This window comes from Leuciscus leuciscus (assembly GCF_965113295.1).
Source record: "Leuciscus leuciscus genome assembly, chromosome: 13".
Taxonomy (NCBI): Eukaryota; Metazoa; Chordata; class Actinopteri; order Cypriniformes; family Leuciscidae; genus Leuciscus; species Leuciscus leuciscus.
The window spans coordinates 39,406,859-39,424,243 of NC_138737.1; the positions used below are offsets into that span (position 1 = coordinate 39,406,859).

At 37.3% G+C, this 17,385-nt stretch overlaps 1 protein-coding gene and 1 long non-coding RNA gene across 2 annotated transcripts in view; one reads left to right on the forward strand and one right to left on the reverse strand.

The window, feature by feature from the left end:
- Window positions 1-396: 396 nt before the first annotated feature.
- On the forward strand, window positions 397-12,088 carry ccn1l2 (cellular communication network factor 1, like 2). The gene is made up of 5 exons (XM_082188794.1): window positions 397-735; window positions 3,169-3,382; window positions 3,890-4,225; window positions 7,642-7,841; window positions 9,358-12,088. The coding sequence occupies exons 1-5, from the start codon at window positions 655-657 to the stop codon at window positions 9,661-9,663; spliced, it is 1,137 nt and encodes a 378-aa protein (XP_082044920.1). The 5' UTR covers window positions 397-654; the 3' UTR covers window positions 9,664-12,088.
- The window catches only part of LOC309513077, a 136,720-nt gene continuing 131,321 nt past the window's right edge, over window positions 11,987-17,385 (reverse strand). The window contains exon 2 of the long non-coding RNA XR_014211277.1: window positions 11,987-12,020. This is a non-coding gene — a long non-coding RNA (uncharacterized lncRNA). The remainder of the gene's footprint in view (window positions 12,021-17,385) is intronic.

A 17,385-nucleotide genomic window follows, 5' to 3' on the forward strand; every position in this document is an offset into this window, starting at 1 on the left:
GTTTATGGGGATTTTCCTTCGCATCTGCATCAGGACTTCCCATCCGAACGGAAACCGGTTGGAGTTCCCTTCCCAATTGTTCCACTATCATAACAATGTTTCTTATGCACTAGTGCGGCTTTCGTAACACATAACAAATGGCCAATTAAATTGTGTGGTCAGGTGAACACCCTATATTTAAGTGTTTGTTAAGCCTGTATTAAGTGTCTTGGTGGTTTTGTATCATTTCATTGTCGTGTGTAATCCACACTACTGAGACCTGCAGTCTCGTTTTGCAGTTCTGCATTCACACCCTGTTCCCTAGAGGTCCAGCAACACAAATAAGGGATCCCTCATTATGAAGACACACTCCCACTGCTCTCTCTCTCTCTCTCTCTCTCCTCTATAAGGTGTCCTGCCCCTCTGGAAATGCTCTGTGAAACTGACAAGGCATCTGAGTTTGAGTCTTGCTGTACTCTTAGACACTAGTTTGACCGATGCGCTCTGTATCTGCACTACTTTTGAATCGCTTACTTTAAAAAGTAGACGAGCTGGAAGACACCCTCTGAGATCTCCGGAGTCCGTTAGAAAGTGGATAAACCTGCTTTTTGCATTGGGGATTTGTTACATTTTTTTAATTTATTTTGGTATTCATTTCTTGGGGGAAGCTTGGACATGTGTTCGGGAAGGAATCAATGGACCCAGGCTGTTATATGCCTTGTGTTTTTGTTTGTTTTATGCTCATCTGAAGGAGAGGTGAGTAGATCTGGTCCTGTACTGTGTGTTGCACACATGTGAGTTCACCGACATTGCAAAAGAAATCTGTTCATCTTTGATAGCTGTGTGATCCCAAAAAATCCCAAACAGTCTATTATTGTTGTTGTACTTTGATACGTCCTAATGCTAATTTATTTCTCTTTATTGAACGAAAGTGAACCTAATATTTGTTTGATTTCAGCAAGTTCTATCTATTTTATTCTCAGACATTCTCAAAACGAATAGTTTGTGTCGAAGCAAACTGATCAGTTTCCTTGACATATGAAGATTTTAAAAATGCATTTTATATGATTGCATTTTTTTTTCAAGTAAAAATATACACTTCTGTTCAAAAGTTTGGGGTCAGAAAGCCAATAAATTAATGCTTTTATTTGACAAGGATGCATTAAATTGATCAAAAGTGACAGTAAAGACATTTATAATTATATAACATTTCTATAATAAAAATAAAAAAATAGTGATCTACAAAAAAAAATTTATTCATCAAAGAATTCTGAATAAATGTATCAGTTTCACAAATATGAAGCAGCTCAACTGTTTTCAACATCGATAATAATCATAAATGTTTCTTGAGCATCAAATCATCATATTAGAGTGATTTCTGAAGGATCATGTGACACTGAAGACTGGAGTAATGATGCTAAAAATTCAGCTTTGATCACAGGAATACATTACATTTATAATTGATTTATTATTAATTACATTTATTTATTACGTTTTTTATATATAAACCTATTGCAATAATATTTCACAAGATTACTGTTTTTGCTGAATTTTTTATCAAATAAATGTAGTCTTGGTGAGCAGAATATTCTTTTTTCTATGACATTTTATAGAAGATTTATAGAAATGTTTAACTATAAGCACTACATTTTGAGATTAGTTCAGGCAGAAATAGCACCTAATGGTAACAGCGGCGCAGTTTATCTTACAGTGTATATTTAAGATTCAATTCTACAGTCCCATTTCAAACACAGACACCTAAGAGAGTGTTTTATATAAACACAGCCTGACCCACTCATACAAACTTACAAAACATTGGCCTGGCAACTCCTGCACATCACAGTGAAAGCCTCTGATTTCTTCTGCTTGCTCATCTCTCACGCTGTTCCCATAGACTTCCAAGTTAGACATCAGTTTTTTTTCTCTTTAAGACTGTTCATAACTTTTTAAAGCTGCAGTCCGTAGCTTTTTTGGGTTAAAAAGTTCTTAACCAGCAGTGTTCAAAACTCTCTGCTTGCCGTAGCTCGATTCAAAATGGTAAGCTTGTAATAATGCGGTACTGGTGGATTTCCATGGGAAATTCGAGCATGTCTTTGCGTCATTACGTCACATCTGTCCACATAAAGTCACATCTGTCCACATAAAGTCACATCTGTACACATAGAGAAGAGTCTCGGCCAGTAGGCGATGAGTGTGAGGATGCTGGAGATTTATAGCCTTTTCTCACAGCACTTGATATAATTAAACTTATCAATTTGATGGTGGATCCAGAAAGGTTCAAACGACAATCACCAGGAGATTCACCCGGTGTAAAACGCGAAAGACTTTGTACTGGCTACAGAAAAAAAGAGACTGCAACTGGCCCGTGCGAAAACAAGGATAAATATCTTAAGGGCATTACATGTCACACAATGCTGATGTTGTTAACATTTTCAATTTGAGAACAAAGTATAATTTGCACGGTTTGACGTGATATGATAAGTGATCGTTAGATTTAATCAGCGCGATTTACTGCAATGCTTTTTTTCCCTCAGTTGGTCAGAACAAAAGTGGATGTTACTTGTTCAGACGACATTTTCCGGTGAAAATTATTATGTTGGTCATACTTCCAAAAAGTAGAATCTGTGATTGCGAATGCCAGGATCCACACCGGCACAGCCGCACATTCTCATCAAAACACTGGATTCATCCGCGCTGTGCCATGCCGAGGCACAACCCACGTAAAGTTAATAATTCCGCGAATATCTGCAAATTGCAGATTTCGAACAGAGATGGCGACAAAGAGGAAACACTGCGAACTGCAGCTTTAAAAATAATTTACAAAAAAATTTAGATTGGCCTAATCTGATACCGAAAAGTAAGTCTGATTACCCCTTGACTAACTGCTAGATCTTACAGTAAGACACTGTCTTAACATAAGGCCCCTGATCTTTATGTAATGAAGTGAGTGTAGGTTACTCTTTATTTCAATAGTCCACTTTAGACAGTCTACTCGCTATAAGTAACTTTGCAACTACATGTCAACTAACTCTCATTAGAGTATTAGTAGACTGTCAGTAGACTGTTAGGTTAGGGTTAGGTGTAAGGGTTCAGGTTAGGAGAATAAGTTGACTTGTAGTTGCCAAGTTACTTATAGTGAGTAGAATGTCTAACGTGGACTATCGAAATAAAGTGTTACCTGTTCCCTAGGGATCCCGAGGCTGTTCCCGCCCGTGCTCGTGCCCTCGGGATCCTCCCTCCTGTCCTCTCGGGGTCAGTCGGGTGTTGGACGAGTGCGGATGCTGTAAGGTTTGTGCTCAACAGTTTAACCAGCAATGTGGCCCTGACCGACCCTGCGACCACATCAAGGGCCTGCGCTGCCACCTGGGGGCCGGAGGGGACCCGCGCCGGGGACTCTGTAGAGGTGCGACAAACACATGGCTTTCTGGGACTGACTGCTTTAAAAAATAATGGGTGATTCTTCAGTTAGGAGAACTTTTCAGTTCCAGATGATTTTTTTTAAGAAAAAAAAAGATATATATTTTAAAGGAAAAATGATCATAACTTTAAAGTTTTTTCTCTCTCTTATTATTTACATCTTCCTCATTTTTGAAATGTAAAATAATAATGTAGAAATAAATGTAGAAATGTAATATAATGTGTCAAATATGTTACAATCACGGCATTTTCATTTTCATTTCAATTTGAACTAAGAAGATAACATTTTTAGATATAGATAGACAGACAGATAGACAGATAAAGTGGGACCCAAAAGTGATTAGATCATTTTTTAAATATGATATTAAATAATATGCAGAAAGTGTCTCCATCAAAGGCTCTTGACTGAACTTTTGAGCACTGTGTGTGTGTGTGTGTGTGTGTGTGTGTGTGTGTGTGTGTGTGTGTGTGTGTGTGTGTGTGTGTGTGTCAGCTGACGCCCAGGGCCGCCCGTGTGAGTTTGGAGGGCGTGTGTATCAGCACGGCGAGGACTTCCAGCCCGACTGCAGACACCAGTGCAGTTGTATGGATGGTGTGTTGGGCTGCATGCCTGTGTGTCCACAGCACATCCCTGTGCCCAACACACACTGCACACACCCTCGCCTGGAGACGCCACCGGGCCGCTGCTGTGAGGAGTGGGTGTGTGACCATCAGAACAGCATCAGGGAAGAGCCGTCGGACCCCCGTCCTCAACACACCCCGTACAACCACATCAGCAGACTCTTACAGAGCCCTGACAGCTCACAGTCCACCAGGGGCTCCTTTCAAGGTATTACACTTCTATATTTAAATTAGTTAAAATCCCCCTGTAGAAACTCTTAAAACTCATCTTTGATCACCAAAATGACACCAAAATCTGCCATGCCTTAGAATTGCTTCAATGTAACTCTACACTAAATGAGGCAACATTTAGTATACGCGGTTCTATGAATATGCAAATAAGCCCCGCCTCCACTCACTCACTCAGCTCAGAGATCCACTGGTTGACGATCACACGTTGATCTGATTGGTTACAAGGTAGTTTGTGACGTCAGAAACACCAGCAATTTCAAAGCGTGTTTTTGAGACTGTCTTTGGTTCACTGCAGTTTTAAGCAGAAAATACTCAGCAATGCTGTCGACTTATGAAAATATGTATATATAGTTTTTATAAATTTTTATTTCAATTAATTCATCGAGTTAAATTAAACAAAAATGAGAAATGCGGCCTTGGCATCTAGATGAAAAATGGGTAACACTTTACAATAACAGGGCATGAATAATCATGTACTAATACCTGAATTAATTGTTACTTCAACATGAACTCATGATTAGTGAAGATATGAACTAATCATGAACCAATGAAGAGCGATCCTTAACTATGACAGGAGTCATAATGATTCATGCATGAATAACAGCAGCTTTAAACATGTTAGTACATGTTTGATAGTTAATTCATTAATTAACGTTTAGGGGTAAATTAAATCAATCAGTCTCTGTAAGAATAAATAAGAAGTAATCAAAATTTTAATTAAACATATGATTTAATATTGCCATCATTTAAACTGTAAAATCATAATCTGCCATTTGCAGCTTTGTGACAAATAATTGGAATGGCACATGATCATTTAGCCATTTAGTCGTCTAAATAAAGGTGGAAAATAGACTAATAAATAGCAATAATAAATAAATAATAAGCAAATAATAATTTTTTTTATTTTTATTTTTTTATAGTTCATTTAGGCCTATGTTTAGTAATAGCTACTTTTCTTCCCAGAACTACAGTATGTAGGGTTTGTTTCTGGTGGGACACGCATTAGTGGCACGCTCTGTGCTCGCTCGGCACGTTAGTTGTGTTCATATGCTAATACTGGCATTTTAATCTCATAAATGTTGACTGCTTTGGTAAACAGAATTAATAATTAAAGACATGTTTGCATATATGTTGTATTTGGGAGTTTTCAGGAGGTTATGCACAAAAATGAAATGCATGTTTTGCTATTTAAATGTATATGCTTCGATTAGCATTAGCCTATAGCTTATGCCCTATTTTACATGCAAACGTGCCATATGTGTGTCTTTACAGGTATGTTTGGGCTTTCTTTTAAGTCCATATATGTTTAATTGTATAAATAAAAATAAAAGAACTACACATCATGTTTTTTTTTGTACCATGGGTGTAAAGGAATAAGGATGGCACTCTTATTGTGTATGTTTATTCATATTTTAGTTAATGATTTGTAAGTGCATCATTGTGTCATGACTTAACATGACAGAACATTATTAATTCATTATTAACTAACCATGCATTAACATCAACTAATGGCTTGTTAATGCATCATTATGTCATGACTGTGTCATGACTTTACTTGAGGGGGCACATCATAATTAATTCACTGTTAACTACTTACCAATTTCAGCTCATGATTTATCATAAACTTACAATCACATACACATGTACTACAACTAGTATTCAGCCCAGTTAAGTGATGTTGCGTGGCTTTTCAAAAAGTCCGAGAAGGATGGAGAGCGACTGTACTGATCCCAGCAAACGTTCCCCTGACCTTAGTTCATGTTGCCTGTTGGGCTATTTTTGGGGGGAACCGATTCCTCTGGAACTGTTGTAAGTCACAGTAGGTTTAGTATGATGTGAAAGAGAATATCACAAAATAGATTAGGATAATAGATAAATAGATAACCTTTTAATATAAATTATTAGCATATTTAGTATTTTCTATGTTTGATAAGGAGGATCAGGGAAATTAATGACAAACTAATCCTGTGTCTTTCAGTAATCTTTATGATGAAGCTGCTTAAATTATGACTAATAAATTGTTTAAATGTGTTTCAAATTCAAAATATTTCATATTTATTCTTACAGAGCCTGATTTATTTATTTGACCCTAAACGCTAATTAATGCATTAATGTACTAACATGTTTAAAGCTGCTGTTATTCATGCATGAATCATTATGACTCCTGTCATAGTTAAGGATCGCTCTTTATTGGTTCATGATTAGTTCATATCTTCACTAATCATGAGTTCATGTTGAAGTAACAATTAATTCAGGTATTAGTACATGATTATTCATGCCCTGTTATTGTAAAGTGTTACCGAAAAATGTAATGAATGTCCACTGAAAGCAAGTTGAAGTGAGAACCCATGTAACAAAATACAAAATAAACAAAGACCTGAATTGAAACATGACCTTAAAGTCCCCCTGTGGTGAAGATCAAGTTTTTAATGTTGTTTATATGTTTATGTGGTGTTTTTAAAATGTTTTTAAAAGACAAATCATGTGTAAATTCATAAGTCGACACCATTACTGAGTATTTTCTCCTTAAAACTGCAGTGAACCAAAGACAGTCTCAAACACACGCTTTGAAATCGCTGGTGTTTCTGACGTCACAAACTACCTTATAACCAATCAGATCAACGTGCTGGCGGGCTTTCGCATATCATTAACAGTGAACTAGCAGGGGAGTCTCGAGAGAAGCAGGGTATCCCGGTATAGGTTTTTGTTGATATGAAAAATTGGGTAGATTGAGCAATATAGCGGGTGAATTATGTATGTGATTACAATGTTACGATGAATTATATGCCTTTCTCCACTGACGTTCTGAGTTCTTCAAAGCGTTTCTAAGGATACTGATGTTTATAAGGCTGCTGTGTGACTGAGATGCAAACGGGAACATGGTTTGTGTAACATTAGCAACACATTATTAGCGGTTTGATAACATAGTCAAGCAAAAGGCTAATTCTATTAATAACGGTTATGAGTTTAACGTTGTAAAGAGCGATACCATTGTGCAGCGTTTACTTCAGTAAGTCGGCCGAGTGGATCTCTGAGCTGCTGTGAGTGGAGGCGGGGCTAATTTGCATATTCATAGAACCGCGTATACTAAATTAGGCAAGGGTGTCGAGTTACATTCAAGATATTTTAAGACATGAAGACATTTTTTCCCAGAAAAAAAAAAAGTTTAAATATGTAATTTTAGTGATCAAAGATGAGTTTTAAGGGATAAAATTATTATACAGGGGGACTTTTACCAGTATGCAACTGCCTAGCAGCCACCCAGAACCCCCTAGTAACTACCCATAATGCCCTAGCAACCACTCTGAACTCTTTAGCAACAGTTAAAGTACCTTAGCAACCACAAAGGTGAAATGTGTTCTTTATGGCTTTGTTTTCTCATTAACCCTGCAGAGTGGGCGTCTGTGCCGGTGTCTCTGGTCCCCTTCCCAACATCCGAATGTTTCCCACAGACCACCGACTGGTCCGAATGTTCTGCTTCCTGCGGGTTTGGCATCTCAAGTCGGGTGAGCAATAGTAATGCACAGTGCAAGCTGGTTCGAGAGACTCGCCTTTGCCAGATCCGAGAATGTGACATCACTCCAGCTATGAAGGTGAGATATAGTGAAAAGAGTAGACATGCATAGTGTACATTCAATCATCTATATACCCATATGCTTTATTCCAAAGACTTCCACAGAAGATTTATGTACTTTTTTTCTTATTATTCTTATCCACTTCTATTATTGATTGCAATCAGGATGTGAAGAGAGTTTCGGCCAATATAACTTAAAGTGCTTATGAAAAACATTGCCTGCCTTACCTTAAATATTGAGCAGATTATGTTTCTGACTAAATTCGTCGAGTTAGTTCACATATTTAATGTTAAAATTAAAATTATATCAGTTTGCACGTCACAAGGCAACACACGGACTGGATCAGAGCTGAGAGTGGAGTGAAAGCAAGTTCCACAAAAATCACACTGTAATCCGGATTCACTCCGGGTTTTCCATTTCCCATCACTGGTCAGAGAAACCAAAGACTTTAGATATACACGGGCTGCGTTCCAGTCCAAAATTGTCATGCCCTTCACTTTTTGTTTAATGCACCATTCTATATGTATATAGGTGTGTTTGAGTTGTTTCATTTTTAAAAAAATTTTTTTAATTCATATATCATAGAGTTGTTTGTGGTGGGGTCAATTAAACGCAATATGCGTTGACGTCACAATCGTGTTGCATTGTGGTATATGGAGCTGCCTGAAGTGTACATATGAAGTAGACTCATTTGACTTGGTCAAAATCGAGGGAGCGAGGGTCTGTCCATATAAACTCCCCTCGTCCACTTCATGAAGAGCAAAGCACTTCAAAATGGCGGCAGGGATTCCCCGGTCACCGTGATTTTGCCAAGTAAGACATGTTCCTGGATTAACATATTTTGTTGATCCTGGAATAACATTCCTGTCCCAAAATTAAGTCCTTACCCTATACCTACCCCTAAACCTAAAGCTACCCATAACTTTTCCCTAAAATCAGAGGGAAATGATGTTGAAGCACCTCACCCTGGTTCTAAGCCTAAACTTGACATAAACTGTAAACTTGTCCCTCAAATCTGATTGGTTGATTGGAAAGTTGTCAACAAAGATGTTGATCCAGGAACATGTGGTACTTGGTGAAATCACATTCACCGGGATAACCCCGAGGGGAAGTGGTTAGGGAAGTTCGCAAGTGCGTGTCTAAAGTGGACTGGAACGCAGCCAAAGATGGTGCACTGACTCATATGACAATGAATGTGAGAAAATAGGCTTGTTCGACTTCAACCGGCGCTGCACAGACCGATCGGTGAATGACATCAAAGAACCGCGAGAGCGAATAGAATGTAGACGGCTCCTTTGCTTTTGAATTGCTCTCGCTGTACTTTGATGTCATAAACCGTTCAGTCTGTGCAGCGCCGGTTCAAGTCGAACAAGTCAAATGCAACACGCAATATGGCGGAATAAGCCCTGCCTTGTAAATATAATGGTGTCAGTGCAGGCCGATCAATAATACTGTTGAATATTAAATTAATGTCTTCATATGAGGTATTATGACTCTCATTAATAGTTTCCTGTTGCTTTGTAATGTCATTCAGAGAGGAAAGAAGTGTCGACGGACAGTGAGGTCTCGGGAACCTGAGCGGATCACGTTTGCCGGCTGCTCCACGGCTCGCCGCCACCGGCCTCGTGTGTGTGGCGTGTGTGTGGATGGCAGATGCTGTCAGCCGTCCGCTTCCCGAACGGTGCGTCTGCGGTTCCTCTGTCCGGACGGAGAGAACGTCACACGTAACGTCATGTGGATCCAGCGCTGCCGGTGCAGCAGAAGCTCCTGCAGGGCTCAGAGAGAGCGTTCCTCGCCCACCGTCAGCCTTCACAACGACACACACACCTTCTCTCGCTGAACACACACAACGCGCCATCGTTGCATGATGGCTAAAACTCACTTTTTAAAGGGTTAGTTCACCCAAAAATGTTAATTACCCCATGATTTACTCACCCTGAAGTCGTCCTAGGTGTGTTTGACTTTCTTTTTTCAGACGAATACAATCGGAGTAATAATATATTTAATATAATACAGTATATAAAAAAATGTCCTGGCTCTTCCAAGCTTTATATTTAGTGAATGGCCAGTTTATGTTTTGTCCATAAAAGTGCATCTATCCATGATAAAAGTGCATCTATCCATGATAAAAGTGCATCTATCCATGATAAAAGTGCATCTATCCATGATAAAAGTGCATCTATCCATCATAAAAGTGCATCTGTCCATCATAAAAGTGCATCTCGCCATCATAAAAGTGCATCTGTCCATCATAAAAGAGCATCTATCCATCATAAAAGTGCATCTGTCCATCATAAAAGAGCATCTATCCATCATAAAAGTGCATCTCTCCATCATAAAAGTGCATCTGTCCATCATAAAAGTGCATCTCTCCATCATAAAAGTGCATCTGTCCATCATAAAAGAGCATCTATCCATCATAAAAGTGCATCTGTCCATCATAAAAGAGCATCTATCCATCATAAAAGTGCATCTGTCCATCATAAAAGAGCATCTATCCATCATAAAAGTGCATCTGTCCATCATAAAAGAGCATCTATCCATCAAAAAAGTGCATCTCTCCATCATAAAAGTGCATCTGTCCATCATAAAAGAGCATCTATCCATCATAAAAGAGCATCTATCCATCATAAAAGAGCATCTCTCCATCATAAAAGTGCATCTCTCCATCATAAAAGTGCATCTATCCATCATAAAAGTGCATCTATCCATCATAAAAGAGCATCTATCCATGATAAAAGTGCATCTATCCATGATAAAGTGCTCCACACTGCTCCGGGAAGGCATTCTGAAGTGAAGCGATGCATTTGTTTAAGAAAAATATCCAAATTTAAAACTTTATCAACTAAAATAACTAGCTTCCGGCAGACAGCCGTAAGCATCGATTTACGGTGAAAGAGTAACACTTGAACTTGACGCACAGCGTAATGACGAACGCGGAAGCGCAGAGGAAAGAGCAAAACAAAACACCAGTCATGAATTAGAAGTCTAAAACGACAATTTTTAAAGAAAAATGTGGGAGGACCTTGAGTTTATTTAAACTGCAAGAGGCATCCGACATCATAATTATGGATAGCTTACACAAACGCATTGCTTCTCTTCAGAAGGCCTTTATTAACCCCCGCAGAGCCTTGTGGAGCACTTTTATGATGGATAGATGCACTTCTATGATGGATAGATGCACTTCTATGATGGATAGATGCACTTTTAAGATGGATAGATGCACTTTTATGATGGATAGATGCACTTTTATGATGGATAGATGCACTTCTATGATGGATAGATGCACTTTTATCATGGATAGATGCACTTTTATCATGGATAGATGCACTTTTATGATGGACAGATGCACTTTTATGGACTTCAAAACAGAAACAGCCATTCACTGCCATTATAAAGCTTGGAAGAGCCAGGACATTTTTTCATATAACTCCGATTGTATTCATCTGAAAGAAGAAAGTCATATACATCTAGGATGGCTTGAGGGTGGGTAAATCATGGGCTAATTTTCATTTTTGGGTGAACTATCCCTTTAACACTCAATGGACGTCTCCCGTTCTCAGGGATGTTTCCTGAACTATAGAATAGTAAACTTCCCCTCTCAGCTGCAGCATTTCTGCTCTAGATTTGTATACAGTTATTGCACTTTATGTATTTCTCGTTTGCTTTGGCCTGTTCCAGTGTGATCGAAACATTGAAACACGCCCAGGTCACATTTCTTGACAGGTTTCGTGAGATTTGCCCAATACTGTCCTCAAAGGCACCTGGATATATTGTTGTTTCCACATCTTTCTGCTTTTATTTATTCTGCTGTCTTTGACTTTGAAGTGTTTTATTGTATCTCGAAGGATAAGTGAATTTATTTGGCTTCAGATGAATGACTTCCTGGCACTCGAATGTTAAGAAAATGCACTAGTAATGAGGGTGGTGAGATTGTGTTACAGATATTATGTACATCATTGAGTGAGTTACCAATGGAAACTGTTTCCGACACAGAATAAAAAAAAAGGTCGACTTTTTTCCTAAAATTGCGAGATATATTCGCAATTATAACTTTATAACTCACAATTCTGACTTTATAACTCGTAATTCTGACTTTATAACACGCAATTCTGACATTATAACTTGCAATTCTGTCATTATAACTCACAATTCTGACATAACTCGCAATTCTGACATTATAACTCACAACTCGGACTTTATCTAATGCAATTCTGACTTTTCTCGCAATTGTGAGAAAAAAAGTCAGAATTGTGAGAGAAAAAGTCGCAATTATCTTTTTAAATAGTTTTATTCCGTGGCGGAAAACAAGCTTCCATAGTTACCCGATTAAGGGGTAAAACAAAGATAAGAAATTTTTTTAATATAATTTTTTGCTTTTAAACTAATATATTATCTGTCCATTCTTAACACTGCAGAGTTTTTACTCTGTATACGGATGTCTTTAACGAGTTTGTGTGTGACGGAGACTTGCGTTGGTCTTTTGTACAGTGTACAGGCTTCACTACCGGTGGAGTGACACTTTGAGACTGCTTCATTTTTCGGGGCATACTTTAAATCCTAGACGCTCTCTTGTATAGGAGTGAACGACTATATGTATTAAGATGTTGAATATAAATGACTTTGCTGATCAGTTTGTGTCACAAAAAATAAAACATTTTCAGCAAAGACGCTTGTCTGTAACTGATTGTTTCTGTGGTTCTCAACTAGGGCACCTCAACAAACTTCAGGATGACTTAAAATGATTTAAAATTAAGTTATATTAAATATGTCTGGTGTCACAGACAGGGCTTAGAATAAGCCAGGATTAGGCCTAATAAGCGTGCCTCAGAAAATTAAAATAAAACATTACTGGTGTGAATCTTGAGACAAAACACTGGCACTGATATTTTAAGACATGTCAGGGGAAGTTGCTTTCAGTTAAAACAGCTCAAACATGCATTAGTCTGGGACTAGACTTGAGCCTTGTCTGTAAAGCCAGGGGTACATCTTTTTTTAACTGTTGTCTTATTAAAGAACATACAAAAACTAGATGAGTAGAGTTTGATGACAGACTTTGATGTTGGCTTTATTGTCAGAAGGTTTCATTGGTATCACTTTATTTTACAGTCCTGTTCCCCATGTACAGTACATACATACTGGGGCGCTGTAAAGGGGGGGTAAACGATGACGATTCTCGGGGCCCATGACTAAGAGGGGGCCCAGAGAAGCCCCCAATACAATTGTGGTGCTAAAAAAAATATTTGATAGTAAAAATTATTAACTTTAAATTATTCTATTTGCAGTTTCCTGGTGTCAAAAAAAATGTATTTGTTTAGGAAACACAAACGTCCGTGGACCCCTCTCCCCCTCTCGATTATCATAAAATGGTTCAGTCCGCCCAAATTGTATCCAGGCAACACAAACAGCTTCACGCGATGACTAAGGGATTTCAAATCTCCACTCCAACGGCTCTCGACAGGTAAGCAACATTAAAAAAAACTGCATTATATTACGGATGTTTGGATTAATTCAACGATTGTCTTGTCATCACTTCATCCTATACATTTGAAAAGTTTAGTGTTCTTAAGTTTAGAGACGTGCTCCAGAAAAAAAGTCCACGGAGACGTTGTGGCAGAGGCAGAAAGCACCCTGTTTATTTTCTTTCTTTTACAAAAGCACGATGTTTTATTTCGATTGAAAGTGGGAAAAAGTAGACATTTAACAGGTTTTTTTTTTTCATATTTCTTAAGTCTGTAATCTTTATGACCAAAAATGACGGAGTATTTTAAGTCTATTTTGCTACTATGTGGAGAAAAAAAAGAGCAAAACGCGCTGGTTAATTAATGACGAGTTAGCTTTGTAAGACGTTAGTCATATTTTTTTCTCAGTTTTAAACTTTACGTTTTACACGATTATCAGTAATTACGCCTAAAAACCATGAATATGTTACTTAATCATGATATTTTTGTTTAATATTTGTTATTTTGTGTGCAGCTTTCTTTATAGATGACAAATATTGGCCACGAATTAACAATAGGCCTAACTTAAGTGAGAAGGTTCTCGTTTCCTTCATTGTGCACAATATAATTAATTCCCTCATTCATTTGCTAAATCGTGCATACTAAATGGTCCCTGCTTTTACTAAATCGTGACCACGTTGTAAATGACAATAATTCGTTGCCTTGCTTAAATCAAAACGAATGAAAAATTTGTACTCCCAAATTCCTAATTCGTGATTTCTGCATGCTGTCACATGTTAGCATTAATGTGAGGAAATGACTATGAGAGTAAGGTTATGCAGGATGTTTTTAATGATTTTAATGATTTGGTATAAATGAAATGAATAATGTGAATGCAAATTAATTAACTTTTAATTTAGAAGTATTTGCTGTTTACTGATTATTGTTTTTGTTTTTCTCTCTTTCTTAATTTCAGGATATTTCTCAAATGAATTCTGTCCTTTGTGCCTCCGTTGCTGTAAACCGGTTGAGAGGGACAAAGAGAGAGGCCGAACACATCCGAATTGTTATTATTGTCATTATAGGTTTCTGTAGATGCTTATTTCTTAATAAATTACTCTTAACTGCACATTGTCACAGTATTATTTTGTCACATTATAAGAGTAACATTTAATTTAATTTAAAATAATTACCAGCACTGCATAAAACAAGTAAAATGTATTTAAAATATCAAGTGGTTTTACTTAATTATATTATTTATATCAGATTTGTAAGTAAAAATTACTCAATATAATTTAACAGGCCAAGTTATTCTCATTCACTCATTTACTCAATTACTCATTCACTTTGTGAATTTTACTCGGTTTAGTTAAGTAGATTTACTTAATTTCCATAAATGTGAAATTTACTTGAAAAATATTCATGCAAAAACTTGCCAAATAAAAATTGAGTAAATTCTACTTATTGTTTTTCTCAGTGCATCTTCACATAATACTTTAACATTATCTGATCCAGACCGTCGGCAAAACTCAATTTAAACAGCGCAAAATGACTGCCTGTGGACGTTATAGGTAGAAATGATTATATTTCTGTTTTTATTCACACAATAAATATTTAAACTAGTTTTAATGAAAATTCATAGTTTTAGGAAAAGTCAGGGAGCAGCAAGGCTTTGTGATTTATTTAGACAAAGTTATTGACTATGCAAATTTCAAAACGGCTATACCTTGGCCATTCTTTGATACAGTATATTATGCAAGTTCTGCTTAAATTATTAGAAATTTTAAATGGCCATTTTGTTTTATGGTGGTGTTTTCTTGCTGAGATTTTTTTTTCACCACAGATTGTAATTCCTGTTTTTTAAATTGAAGAGTTTTATTTTTAAATTTCAGTATCCGTGTTGAAGCAAATAAATATAAATACTTTTCATTGTATTAAGAGTGCTCAGTGTTTCCGTTACATTTCAACTGTCATGTTAAAAATATTAGGTTAGATTAGATTAACTTTATTGTCATTGCCAGTGTACAGTACAAATATGTACAGTACATACATACAAATATAAATATATGTGAATACACTATATGACACATGTACAGCTATGCACAGTATATACATTATACAGTACTGAAGTAGTGCAGTATTACAGAGGACAAATTACGGGTGTGGACATGGGATGGAGTTCAATTGTCTGATTGACTTAAATATATGAGAATTCACTCTGGTCAAAATACCATAAAAGCGCATGATTTTATGTAAATTAATATGAAAAAAGTCTCAGCTGTGTTGGGGGCCCTGTCAAGATTCTTTTCATGGGGCCCAAAATCCTTAGCAGCGCCCCTGCATACATATACTGTACTTTGTACTAAATATAGTAATTACAATAATGGCCTAATAACCCTGAACCTAAACCTAACCTTAACCCTGGTAGTCAGTCACCTTACATTTATTTATTTTTTAAATAAAAAAAATTTAAATCTTGATTTTGACTGTCTGTCTGACTGACTGTCTGTTTCTAATATTATGGTTTATTGGTTCCTCATGGCGTAGTCACATTTGTTTTAGATTTCTTGTTTGAAAAATACAGCAATGTGAAACATTTTTCAGAATAACTTTTGAATAGATAATGATAATGAAAGGCTTTTATTTTTGGACTATCCCGTTAAACTTAGGCTACTTTATATTCAAGAGAAAAAGACAAAAGGATCGAGAGAGAGAGAGAGAGAGAGAGAGAGAGAGAGAGAGAGAGAGAGAGAGAGAGAGAGAGAGAGACTGTTGGTTGAGGTCTCTCACTCTTTTGGCTTTGCAACACAAACATCACAGCCGGCTTTCAGATTCCTCACTCTCCTCCGCCAAGCTCTTCTTCCTCCATTATACCCATATGCATATTGCCCTCGATCATCTCTTTATGCAGTTTAGAGGATCACTAAAACCCAAACCACATAAAGGCCTGTTCACACTAAGGACGATAGTCATTCTAAATATGAAAAGCAGTCCAGCACAACTATAATGATGATAACGACACAGAGGAATGATATTGTTGGAATCACTTACAGAACGTTTTTTTTTTTTCAGCTGGTGAACCATAAACATATTGACAGCCAATCAGAATCCGTCCTGCTTTACAGAGCGCGAGCATTTAAAGTGACAGACGACAAAACTGCTGTGCGCTTATAATAAACAGAACGATATTGTCCGCTGGTGTGGAAATTAATACAGTTATATCTTTATCTTTATAGTAGTGTGAACTGATCTTTAAGGCCCACTGAAGTGCCTTTAAACGCGCATCATTGTTCTGTGTGTTGACGTAATTTCCACTGAAACAGGGAGACAGGGCGGGGCATATCGAACAGCTCCTCCCCTTTTTAAAATAGCCAATAGCGTTTAGTTTATATCACAGCTCGGCCAGAACCGCTGAGCTACAGTTTCCTCCTAATCTCTAACCGTTTCTCCTCATAAACTCCTCCATATCGCTTTAAAATACAGCATGGGTCTGATACATTTTCTGGTCTGAGCGACTCGATCATATGATCCGCTCTGTGTATCGTGTCTCTGGACCAGAGCTGAGCACTAACGTGAAACCAGACTTCATCCGCCCCGATGGAAAGCATATTTACGTTCCCTATCCACTATATAGTGCACTATGTGCCATTCACCATGTAGAAAATAGTAAATGTGTGAACAAGTGACCGATTTCAGCCACAGCCTCAGCGTGTTATAATCTAGGGGGCGGAGCTTCAGATTCTAGAGAGCATTTGATTGGACAGAAAATCTGATTAGAAGCTGAAGTGCAGAGTGATGTCATCAAAATCATTGATCCTTATTGGCGGAAGTGAGAGACTGTAAGTTTTGAACGCTTATATCTTCTAAATGTGAATTTTGTCATTGATTTGGAGCACACTAGCTTATAGATAACAGTAAGGCTAACATATTCTTACTAAAAGCCAAAAAACTTCATTTCATAAGTCTGAAAACGTATAAGGTAGTATGTTCCGGTCGCCGCATCAGTCATGAAAAACAGTTGAAACAAATGTAAAGTATCAAAGTTCTTCTTAACATTTAAAGCTGCTACGACATATTACAACCTGCTATTCAGGATATGGACAGGAATTTTAAGCATGTTA